General features: G+C 49.0%; 1 protein-coding gene across 1 annotated transcript; it reads left to right on the top strand.

Annotated features, from left to right (window-relative positions):
* The first annotated feature begins 8414 nt into the window (after window positions 1-8414).
* LOC119270545 (beta-1,2-xylosyltransferase XYXT1-like) lies at window positions 8415-10358 on the top strand. The gene has a single exon (XM_037552550.1). The coding sequence runs from the start codon at window positions 8544-8546 to the stop codon at window positions 10089-10091; it is 1548 nt and encodes a 515-aa protein (XP_037408447.1). The 5' UTR covers window positions 8415-8543; the 3' UTR covers window positions 10092-10358.
* The last annotated feature ends 1139 nt before the right edge of the window (window positions 10359-11497 follow it).

Consider the following 11497-nt stretch of genomic DNA (forward strand, 5'->3'; position numbering starts at 1 on the left):
TAAGTTTCTCATGTGATATGTGGTCTAGTTGTTGGGAAAATTTGCAAATGTGAATTTTGACTTTATTTGCAAAATCTCTCTGAAATTTGTAAAAATGGGCATAACTTTTGCATACTAACTCGGATGAAAAAGTTTTTTATATGAAAAATCATCTACTCGAAAAGTTACATCCAAATTTAACCGGGGGAACCCCGTTAAACATTTTCAAAATCCTCAAAACCTAATAGAAAAAAAGTTACGGGGCTTGTAAGATCTAGAGTGGAAAAAATTGAAAAATATTCAAACAGTGGGCAAACTATGGTCAAACAATGGTCAAACTAATTATTCTAGAATATTAGTGTTACTAATTAATTATTTTAATTATTTCAATTTTGGTCAAATCTGGTCAAACTGTGGTCAACTGTGGTCAAACTGTGGTCAAACAATGGTCAAACTAATTATTCAAGAAATATTAGTGTTACTAAATAATTATTGTTTTTTAAAACAATAGTTTCAAACTCAAACAGTGAAATGTGTCACTTCATGCTCAAGCAAAACTCCTGAAGGTTAATATGATTGACATCTTATTATTGTCAGGAAAACAACAAGTGCAGACTTGGAGCGTGGGAGAATAGAACCCGGAAGTTAAGCGTGCTTGGGCTGGAGTAGTGAGAGGGATGGGTGACCGGTTGGGAAGTTAGATGATTTGGAATGATGAGGGGTGATAAAAGAATAAATTGAGAAGTGATGAGGGGTGGTGATTAGAGACTAGAGGTTAAAATAATTCAGAAATTTGAAAAAAAAAATTCAATTTTTTTTTCAAAAACCTGTGGCGGCCTTTAGTCGCGGTTAGCCACAAGAACCGCGACTAAAGGTCGTCCGCCCCGACGGCCACCTGGCGCCCACGTGGACGGGCCTTTAGTCGCGGTTCTTAAGCAACCGCGACTAAAGGGAGGGGGCCTTTAGTCGCGCCCGTTCGGTCGCGGTTGCGCAACCGCGACTAATGGCAGTTGCGAACCGCGACCAAAGGCCCTTTTTCCACCAGTGTATCTCTTTCTATCTTTTCGTCTGTTTTATCTCTTCCAACCTCCTGTAACAATCCCGGTCGATCTTCTCTCGATCGGTACTTGTAAGCCACGGCATACAGCATATATATATATAAACCGTGGCCCGAGCAAAGGGTTCAACGCTTCCATCAACCTTTTACATGGTAACAGAGCCTCTTCCTCGACAGATTGGATAGAGATCGCATCTAGCTACCAGGCGATCGCAGCCATGTCCACCACCTCCGCATCCATGACGCCCAGCACCATGGGTGCACTCACCACCTCATCCTCCTCCACATTTGCGTCATCATCCACCTCCAACCCCACCACCTCCTTCCTCGGATCGCCGCCGCAAGAGAAGCTGACGAGGGGCAACTTCCTGCTCTGGAAGGCCATCGTCCTACCACAGATCAAGGGCGCGTAGATGGAGCATCATCTCGACGCGAAGAGTCCGGCACCGCCGGCCACCCTCACCATCACCAAGGACGGCAAAGAAGAACAGGTACTGAACTTTGCGAGATCCCTCTGGTTTGCACAGCAGCAACAGCTCCAAGGCTACTTGATGGGCTCCCTCTCCCGCGACATTCTTGCCCAAGTCGCCACGCTGCAGACGTCGGCTGAAGTCTGGCGCGCCATCCACGACATGTTTGCTGCCCAGAGCCAAGCACAAGCTATCAATACCCGCATCGAGCTTACGAATCTTCAAAAAGGTAACATGACTATGGCCGAATATCTTGGAAAGATTAAGAGCCTCACAGATGAAGTTGCCTGCACCGCTGCCGCGCTCTCCGATCCGGAGATCGTGTCCAAGATCTTGGCCGGGCTGGACATGGACTACAATCCAGTAGTCTCGGCCCTTGCAGCTCGGGTGGAGCCGATCACTGTCCAGGAGCTATATAGCCAGCTCCTGAGCTTCGACGCCCGCCTCAGCCTCCTTCATGGCGCCATCTTCCGTCAATCCTCCGCCAACGCCGTCTCGCGTGGCTGCGGCCGTGGTCGCAGTCACCACGTGCAACGCGGCGGTGGGCGCGGGCACGATAACTCCCAGGATAGCGGCTACACCAACAACTACAGCAACGCTGGAGGCGGCAACTACAACACCTCTGGCAACAGATCAGGGGGTGGTGGCTTCAACAACAACTCTAGCCGCCGCCCCTCCTCTTCCTCTAGTGGTCGCCCTCGCTGCCAACTCTCCAAGAAGGCCGGCCACGAGGTTATGGACTGCTGGTACCGCTTCGATGAGGACTACGTTCCCGATGCTAAACATGTTGCTGCAGCCATGCGTGAGCAAGGAGGAGATGGCGTGTGGTATGTTGATTCCGGCGCCACGGATCATGTTACAAGTGAGCTAGAGCAGCTCGCTCTCCGTGAAAAATATCACGACAATGATCAGATTCACACCGCAAGCGGTGGAGGTATGGATATCCAACACATTGGTCAAGCTTTTATTAATTCACCTCTGCTTAAACGTGATCTAGTTCTGAAAGATGTTCTTCATGTCCCTCAAGTAGACAAAAACCTTGCTTCTATGTCTCGTTTAGCCACTGATAATAATGTCTTCTTTGAAACTCACCCTCGTTACTTTTTTTATAAAGGATCGGGCAACGAGGGAACTTCTACGCCACGGTAGATGCATTAGAGGCCTCTACCCCATCACATCCGGAGCACTTAGTTGCAAGCGTCGTCAGGTCTACTCCGTCATCAAGCCCTCCTTGGCAAGGTGGCATCAACGATTAGGACATCCTTCTTCCGTCATTGTTAAGCAAGTTATCAATAAAGGCAATCTTTCTTTGTCTCCTAGTCCTCTTAGTGATTCAGTTTGTGAAGCATGTCAATGTGCCAAGAGTCACCAACTTCCCTATCCTAGGTCAAGTAGTGTTTCTCATGCTCCTTTAGATCTTATTTTCAATGATGTATGGGGCCATGCCCGTGATTCTTTTGGACGAAAAAAATATTATGTCAGTTTCATTGATGATTATAGCAAGTTTACTTGGATTTATTTACTCAAGTATAAATCTGAAGTTTTCTCCATATTCCAAGAGTTTCAAAAACTTGTTGAAAGACACTTTGCCAGAAAAATTTTAACAGTTCAAAGTGACTGGGGAGGGGAGTACGAGAAGCTCAACTCTTTCTTTCGTAGTATTGGTATTGCACACCATGTGTCTTGTCCTCATGCTCATCAACAGAATGGCTCTGCAGAGAGAAAACATCGTCATATTGTTGAAGTTGGTCTGTCTTTACTTGCTCATGCTTCTATGCCTCTCAAATATTGGGATGAAGCTTTCATCACTGCCACATATCTTATTAATCGTTTGCCTAGCAAAGTCATAGCCAATTCTACTCCTTTGGAACGTCTCTATAACCAAAAACCAGATTACAATTCTCTCAAAACTTTTGGGTGTGCATGCTACCCCAATCTTCGTCCTTACAATCGTCATAAACTTGAGTTTCGTTCCACTCAATGTGTTTTTCTTGGCTATAGTAATCTTCACAAAGGCTATAAGTGTCTAGAAGTTGCTACTGGACGTATCTATATTTCCCGAGATGTTGTTTTTGATGAAAATCTCTTTCCATTTGCCAAGCTTCATCCAAACGCAGGAGCCCTTCTCCGTGCTGAAATAGCTCTTCTTCCAGATCACGGGGGTGAATTAAATAATGTTGACCTTGTGAAAAATTCCAAAGAAAATTGTGATTCTGCAGATTTTGGCCGTCATGTTATGTGTACAGATCAGGACGAGACATGCACGGGATCCCATGTTGATCCTGCTGGCAGCGGCACTGGATCCCAAGCCGATCCTCGCGCCAGCGCATCTGTCCCTAGTGGCGCATGATCCCAGGAGGATCGCTCTCCTCTACATGCGACTTGTGTGTGAGTGGCCGACCAGGTGGACCCCGCCTGTCCCGATGCGCGGTTGGACGAGGCCGCCAGCCCAGGCGCGGGTGCCGACGCACACGTGGCCGATAGCCCCCACCGGGTGGAGCCCGCTAGTCCAGGCGCGGGCGAGCGCTTATCACCACGCGGTGCAGGCGAGCGCTTATCACCGCTGGCGAGCGCGTGCCTATCACCAAGCGCCACTTGTTCGCAGGATGACGTGACGGGTGCGGCTGGCGACAGGGAGACAGTCGAGGCGTCAGGCACAGCAGCCGGTGCAGAATCTTCCTTGGATCCGGTGCTGGGATCTTCTGTGGATCATTCTGCCCCTACATCAGCAGCTCGTTTTGCGGCTCCTCGTTGTCACACTAGGTCAAAGCCAGGTATCGTAAAAAATAAAGAGTATACTGATGGTATGATTAGGTATGACAGAGGCAAACGTGCTTTTCTTAGTACTGTTGGTGAACCAAATAATATGCATGATGCTCTAGTACATAAAGATTGGAAGGAGGCTATGGATAAAGAATATGATGCACTCATGAAAAATAGAACTTGGCACTTAGTACCCTCAAGGCAAGGTAGCAATGTTATAGACTTCAAATGGGTATATAAGATAAAAAGAAAATCTGATGGAAGTATAGACAGATACAAGGCTAGATTAGTTGCCAAAGGTTTTAAGCAGAGATTTGGTATTGATTATGAAGATACTTTTAGTCCTGTTGTTAAGGCAGCTACTATTCGACTTGTATTGTCTATTGTTGTTTCCAGAGGATGGAGTTTACGGCAGCTACATGTTCAGAACGCGTTTCTTCATGGTGTTCTTGAGGAAGAAGTGTTCATGCGGCAGCCACCTGGATATGAGAATCAAAGCACACCATATTATGTTTGTAAGTTGGATAAAGCTTTGTATGGTTTGAAACAGGCCCCAAGAGCCTGGTACTCAAGGTCGAGCATGCAGTTGCAACAACTTGGATTTACACCATCTAAAGCTGATACTTCATTGTTCTTTTATCATAAAGACAAGATCACTATATTTGTACTTGTTTATGTTGATGATATAATTGTTGCAAGCTCCAGTTCAGAGGCCACCACTTGTTTGCTTAAAGATCTAAAATTGGAATTTGCTCTCAAGGACTTGGGTGATCTTCACTACTTTCTTGGCATAGAGGTCAACCGAGTCAAAGATGGTATTCTTCTTACGCAGGAGAAGTACACTGCTGATATACTCAAGAGAGTAGGACTGCACAATTGCAAACCTGTGAGTGCACCAATTTCAACTTCTGAAAAACTTACAGTTGAGAGTGAAGAAGCACTTGGATCAGAGGATGCAACAAATTATAGAAGTGTTGTGGGTGCTTTACAATATCTGACTCTTACACGTCCTGATATTTCTTACTCTGTGAATAAGGTATGTCAGTATTTACATGCACCTAGAACAACTCACTGGACTGCAGTTAAGAGGATTTTAAGGTATCTTAAGTTTTCTGAAGGACTTGGACTTCAGATTACCAAGTCTCCATCTCTATTTGTTACTGCTTATTCTGATGCAGACTGGGCAGGGTGTGCCGATGATAGAAGGTCTACAGGTGGTTTTGCTGTGTTTCTGGGAACTAATCTCGTATCATGGAGTGCAAGAAAACAGGCCACTGTCTCAAGGTCAAGTACAGAGGCTGAGTATAAAGCTTTGGCAAATGCTACAACAGAAGTAATGTGGATACAGACATTGCTCTATGAACTTGGAATCAAGGCTCCACAAGCTGCTCGATTATGGTGTGATAATATTGGAGCAACCTATCTTTCAGCTAATCCTGTTTTCCATGCACGCACCAAACATATTGAACTTGATTTTCACTTTGTCAAAGAGAGAGTAGCTCGAAAGCTACTTGATATTCGATTTATACCTACTGGGGATCAACTTGCTGATGGCTTCACAAAACCTCTCACTATGAGGAGGTTGGATGAGTACAAGTACAATCTTAACCTTGCGCAAGTTCCTAAGGTTTAGATTGAGGGAGAGTGTTAGAAGATATTGTATATAGATAGGAAAGCTGTTTAACTTTGTATCTCTTTGTATCTCTTCTTCTATTTTATCTCTTCCAACCTCCTGTAACAATCCCGATCGATCTTCTCTCGATCGGTACTTGTAAGCCACGGCATACAGCATATATATATAAACCGCGGCCTGAGCAAAGGGTTCAATGCTTCCATCAACCTTTTACAACAGCATCCAACGGTGATGATATGCTTCACGTCAGGTCTTGGACAGAGACCTGACGGTGTCGCTGCCTGAAACAATACGTGTTCGAAAACCACTAATCCGGACCGGTCCACATTGCACGCCAATGAAATAATTTTTGATATACCCAGCCTATTCCAGAGCTATCTTGCGTTTGCATGCCATTTGTCTGAATTGCATGCTACTCTACGAGTGCGAAGTTATGGTGTGGGAGCACCACGGAGGACATTTAGCAAAAAAATAATTAAAAACCATATTTAGAAGTAAAAAAGTCAAAAAAAAAATCTGGAAACTTGTGTATCCACTACGGATCCAAGGAATTTGGGTTTAGAAAAAATGTAATTTTTAAACTGTACATAAAAGTCCGGCCCAACAACAAAAAGGGGCCCATTTAAAAGTACATATTTGTCTTCTTTTTTGTACATCATACGTGAAAGTAAGATGTTATGAAATTTTGCACATAAATGTTATAGATGTGTATGTGTGTTTACAAAATAATTCATTTTTTTATGCTGGGGAAATGGGTTTTTTTTTTTTTTTGTAAACGGGCACCATTGGTAATTTTCTGCTACTCTTCTGGATTTCGGAAAGTTGTGATTTCAGACAAGGATGGAGTCAAACTTCTATATTTTTTTTACTAGCAACTTTATTTTTCTGAAATTTTGAATTCTAATACCCCCATTAAAAGTTATTGAATCAGATTCCTAAAATTATTTGTTATTCATGAATTTGCCACAAATGTACTCGCGATGATATGCTTTTTGTTGGATTTCATAAACTAACATACATCAAAAGTCAAAGTCATGTTTCAAAGGCCATGCATGCCAGAACCTAGTAAACAATTTTAAGAATTAGAATGGATTGTGTGTCCACCGACTCCATTGCAATTGCCCGCTGCATCCTAGCAAATCATTGTTTGTGTCACGCCCCGTCTTAATTCTACCGCATCTTCGGCAATTATGCTTTTACTTCCGCACCGCGTTGGCATAACCCTCTCCACAGTCATTCGCACAACCCGTCGACTCGCCCTAGTTGTCCTAGCCTACCACAACCCACAGGTCTAGTACTCTCAAATACCTAACCCTTGCCGGAGAGGAGGGGGAGGGGTCTTAGTCGACCCCTTCTCCCACCGCCTCATATTCCTTTTCTCTTTCTTTCTTTTCACGATTCGTATTGTCCATCGAGGCCCAAGAAAGCCGCCCTACTAAAGCCCTGTTTAGTAATAGAGGTTTTATGGGGATTGGTGGGGAAATCCCTACCTTATCACAACCCCCAAGTCCCCATCAAACCGCAACCCCCAATCCACTAGGTAGGGTTAGTGTACTGGGTATTGGGGGAAAATGCACTAGGATATAGGGAAAACTAAGAAAAAAAATAAGGGAATAAACTAGCCCAATACACTAGAAACCAAAAATGATTCTAGGAATAAGCGGCGTTTTTCTTTTTGGTAGGGATAATCATTATAAATCCCTGGAAATACACTAGTACCCAAAAAAAAAGCCCCAGAAATGTGTGTGTGAGGGATAGTCCAACTCCGAGCACCAAATTAATGTTGCCCGTTTCACCATTTTTTCCTCAATCAATTTCCAATCACATACTATTCGAGGAAGAAGGCGCAAAACCAGCTGGTTGTCAATGGCTGCTTGTTATAGCCTGTTCTGTCATACTAAAACTCCCCAATTGGACAGCTTAGTTTGGCACTCACTTACCACCCCAGCCTGGAAAATCAATACGAATGCAGAAACTGCTAAAAATGCTAAATGTGCATGGAGAGCACATAGGAAATGGATTTGACCATCGTATGCATACGTTCACACTCAACCGCCGCCCGGCCGGCTATCCCTCCATACTCCATAGTTAGCAAGCTTCCAATCTTGCTCTATACTACTCCATATCCTTTTTAGATACGCACAAGTTTAATTAATTGCCTTTTATAAAAAGAATATCTTTTGGGAGAACTAATGCCATTGTATCCCACTGGTAGTAGACGTAGAATTGTTTATCTGAATATCCAAAAGATATTTTTCGCAAAATAATACATATCTAAAAGGTATATAGTACAACGAGATGTGTGGTGTACGTGTAGGGGACTGGGTGGAGCGTGTGACGCAGCGGAAACTGGTCTCTGAAGACGAGATGGAAGATAGGTGCAGGTGCCGAATCCAGGCCGAGGCTGGGGACTTCTTCTCTGTGGGAGAAACTGACGCGGGCGAGCGGGCGGGCGGGACAAACGGTGGGTCACCTGACAGGAGGAATTCCCGCACGCACATCAATGCGCCGCGCCGGCGTGTGCGACCCGACTCTCGCCGGCCTACATAAGCCGCGCGACCTGATCAAACCGGGCACGCGACAAGGGCGACCGCGCGAAGCTGCACCCGTCCCGTTTCCATTTCTCCAACCGAACGCCGGCATGGCCTCGAAGCTCCCCGACGCGGCCAAGGGCCTCGGCGCCGGCGGCGCCTTGGACGTCGAGGACGGGAGCGGCGGCGGCAAGAAGGTGGCTGGCAGGTGGCCCAGGTTCGTCCACTTCTTCTTCGTCCTCACCGTCGTCACGTGCGCGCTCGTCTACGCGCCGCGGTTTCTGTCGCCCACCGTGCCCGTCGACTTCTTGGGGCCGCGGCAGCCGTCGTCCGGTAGAGCGGCGGCAGTACAAGGACGGAGCGTCGACGGTGGCCGAGGAGGCAATGAGGGCGACGCGCTGGTCCTCGACAACCAGGTGAACTCCCCGTGCGCGTCGATGGGCGGCCATGGCATCTGCTGCGACCGCTCCGACTTCAACACCGACGTGTGCTTCATGGCCGGCGACGTGCGCACGGACGCCGCGTCGCTCTCGTTCCTGCTCTTCCCGCCGCCCAACGGCACCGCCAGCGCCAACGCCACCGTGGGGGAGAAGGAGGAGCGGGTGCAGCCCTACACGCGCAAGTGGGAGAAGCACCTGATGGCCAACATCCAGGAGGTGCGGCTCCGCGCGGCCCGGCCGGACGAGGCCCAGGACGGGCACCGGTGCGACGTGCGGCACGACGCGCCGGCGCTGGTGATGACGGCGGGCGGGTACACGGGCAACCTGTTCCACGCGTTCAACGACGGGTTCCTGCCGGCGTGGCTCACGGTGCAGCACCTCCGCCGCCGCGTGGTCCTCGCGGTGCTCGCGTACAACCCGTGGTGGGCCGGCACGTTCCGGGAGCTCGTGTCGGGCCTATCGGACCACCACGTGATCGACCTCCTACACGACAAGCGCACGCACTGCTTCCCCGGCGCGATCGTCGGGACGCGCTTCCACGGCATCCTCGCCGTCGAGCCGGCCCGGACCAAGGACAACCGGACCCTCGTCAACTTCCACGACTTCCTCGCCGGCGCGTACAAGGACGACAGCACGCCGCTGGAGGCCAATCAGCAGCAGCAGCAGCAGCAACCAAGGCGGCGGCCGAGGCTGGGGCTGTACTCGCGCAAGGGCACGCGGGTGATCGAGAACGAGGCGGCGGTGGCGCGGCTGGCGGAGTCGGTGGGGTTCGACGTGTCCATCCTGGAGACGGCGAACGGGGCGCCGCTGTCGTCGGAGTACGCGGCGGTGAGCGCGTGCGACGTGCTGGTGGGCGTGCACGGCGCGGACCTGACCAAGCTGCTGTTCCTCCGCCCGCGCCGCGCCGCGCTCCTGCAGATTGCGCCGCTGGGCGTGCCGCACGTGGCTCGCGGGTGCTACGAGAAGGCGACGGCCATGATGGAGATGCACTACGAGCAGTACGACGCGGCGGCGAACGAGAGCTCGCTGGTGCGCAAGTATCCGGCCGACGACGTGGTGCTGCGCGACCCGGAGGCGGCGACGCGCGAGCGCGGGTGGGACCTCACCGCGCGCGTGTACCTCGGCGGCCAGAACGTGAGCCTCGACCTGGGCCGGTTCGGGGACACCCTGAGGAAGCTGCACTCCCGCGCCCTCCGGCTGCCCGCGGCCGGCCCGTAGCTGGCTGGTTGGTTAGATATGTGCGTCGCCGATCCGTCGCCGACGAGCTGCTGCATGCTAGCCGAGGGTAGGACCGGCGGCCGCGGCCGGCGCACGTTGCGTACGTGAGAGGGCGCTGGATGGATCGCAACCGTTTTGTTGGACTCTTGTTGGACAGCACAGACTACACAATGTGTTTTGTATATTTGTTTCGTTTTGTTTGCGGACAAGTTAAAGTCCATTTAACCGTCGAATACTCCGATGAAAATACCTTGTTTTTTGGTTGTATATATATGGTTCGTTGTCTCGAAATATAGTGCCAGGCTAGCCGTGGTGTGGCCTGGGCGCCGGCCGGCCGGCACGGCGCGGCGTGCCGCGTGCAGGCAGCTGGCGGCACGCCACATATGGAACTAACTATGTTCATGCGCTATGCCCCTGCGTTGACCAAGGCCAGGGCGGCAGAACTAACGTTTATTTACTCTACTTCTCGCACAATGATTGAGTAACGTGCAGAGCTGTTGCTGCAAACAAAACAAGTATCGTTGGCAGATCATCGTGCAGAGGCATCGTCCATCCGTTCGTTTGATTGGACGAAGAGTAGTATTTCGTTCGCTGTACAACTACAAACCCAGACTGACCAAAGGAACATACCATGTGTAGGGAGTGGACCTTCGTGCATTTGATATAGTCGACCGGCCGGCGTCGACGGAGTTTGAACAGCGGCTGGGAGAAGTTTCTTAGGCAGGCCAGCGACGGGGTTGAGTTGAACGGTGGATACGTGCCGATGCAGTTGACATGGACTTTGATCGAGAGTCCAGCCGCGCGGGCCATGTGGTACGAGAATGACATGGAACTGTACATCCGACGGCGACGACGCAGCCACCTGTTGACGAGAGCACCATCTGCCTTCCTCTGTCCCTGTTCAGAGAGGAAGTACCAGCTGGCCTCGATTAGGCATCTGCACCCATCTCATCCACTTGCACGCAAGACTTTCTACGAATAATTCTCAGGGTCAGAGGCACGTAGATGCGGGAGCATGCACCTGCCCGACCGTCCGATTGTCTGGCGGTCCGTAAAGTCGTTGGATCTCGCCTGGGTGCACATCAAGGTTGTAGTTTTAGTTTCTAAAACTTACGATTTTGATGTTCACAGTTTCTAAACTTATGATTTTTGTCCTTATGTTTAGATTTCAACGTTCGTAGTCTCTGGATCTTGCGATTTTGCCGTTTGCTAGTCTAGCTTTCAATGATTAAAACTTAACGAAGTTTTTAAAAATGGTTAAAATATTTTTAACATGGTCATTATTTGAAAGCCCTCGTAACTAGCGACACGTCCCCGTAAAGAAAAAACTAACAGCATGAATCTGAAAACGAAACTTAATTCAAAATTTTGTTTGAAAAGATGTGAAAGTTGTAAATTCGGAAGCC

This window comes from Triticum dicoccoides, chromosome 3A (genome assembly GCF_002162155.2).
Source record: "Triticum dicoccoides isolate Atlit2015 ecotype Zavitan chromosome 3A, WEW_v2.0, whole genome shotgun sequence".
NCBI classification, from domain to species: Eukaryota; Viridiplantae; Streptophyta; class Magnoliopsida; order Poales; family Poaceae; genus Triticum; species Triticum dicoccoides.